Genomic DNA, 519 nt, shown 5'->3' with positions numbered 1-519 from the left:
TGTCCAACCAAAATGTAGATGAGCCGCAGAATAGAGCTGGGTGCCGGAAAAGCAGGGGCGAGAAACTCCAGCAAAAGCCTGGGGAGAGGTCGCAAATGGCTCAGGTGGGAGACCCCCAGGCTGGGAGTGTGGGGCGGCCAAGTCGGAAGTTAAGTGTAGGGGACCGCCATAACCATATTCCGGTGCTGCCATGTTCACTGCCCCCTGCATATGTTGATGTTGGTGGTCTATACCCGAAATTGCAGGGGAAGACCCCAAGGGGAAGACACTGCGTTGGCCTGCTCGTTGGGACTCTAGCAATTGCTGCTCAAAAGCGTGGCTCTCCTGGTACAACTCAAAGGCGATCTTTGCCACCTGTTCAGCTGCGGCCAAATCTTCAGCTGGACTGCTTTCTTCATTTAAGGCCAGTCCCAGGTGCGTCTCCACTGCTTCACATTCTTCTACGAGCTGTGAAGGAGTACTGCTTTCTTTGCTACCTTCATCGCCGTCCGAAAGCCTGCGGGCCGAAACTCCTGATGT

At 54.9% G+C, this 519-nt stretch overlaps 1 protein-coding gene across 1 annotated transcript in view; it reads right to left on the bottom strand.

Annotated features, from left to right (window-relative positions):
• Positions 1–519, bottom strand: part of EMH_0088420 (uncharacterized protein) — a gene marked incomplete at both ends in the record, with an annotated part of 2,142 nt that overhangs the window by 1,030 nt on the left and 593 nt on the right. Inside the window, one exon of the mRNA XM_013501296.1 lies at positions 3–512. Coding sequence (XP_013356750.1) covers positions 3–512 — 510 coding nt within the window. The remainder of the gene's footprint in view (positions 1–2; positions 513–519) is intronic.

The sequence above is a fragment of the Eimeria mitis genome, genomic scaffold (assembly GCF_000499745.2).
Source record: "Eimeria mitis Houghton genomic scaffold, Emh_scaff6644, whole genome shotgun sequence".
Taxonomy (NCBI): domain Eukaryota; phylum Apicomplexa; class Conoidasida; order Eucoccidiorida; family Eimeriidae; genus Eimeria; species Eimeria mitis.
This window is presented reverse-complemented; position numbering and strand designations above follow the sequence as displayed.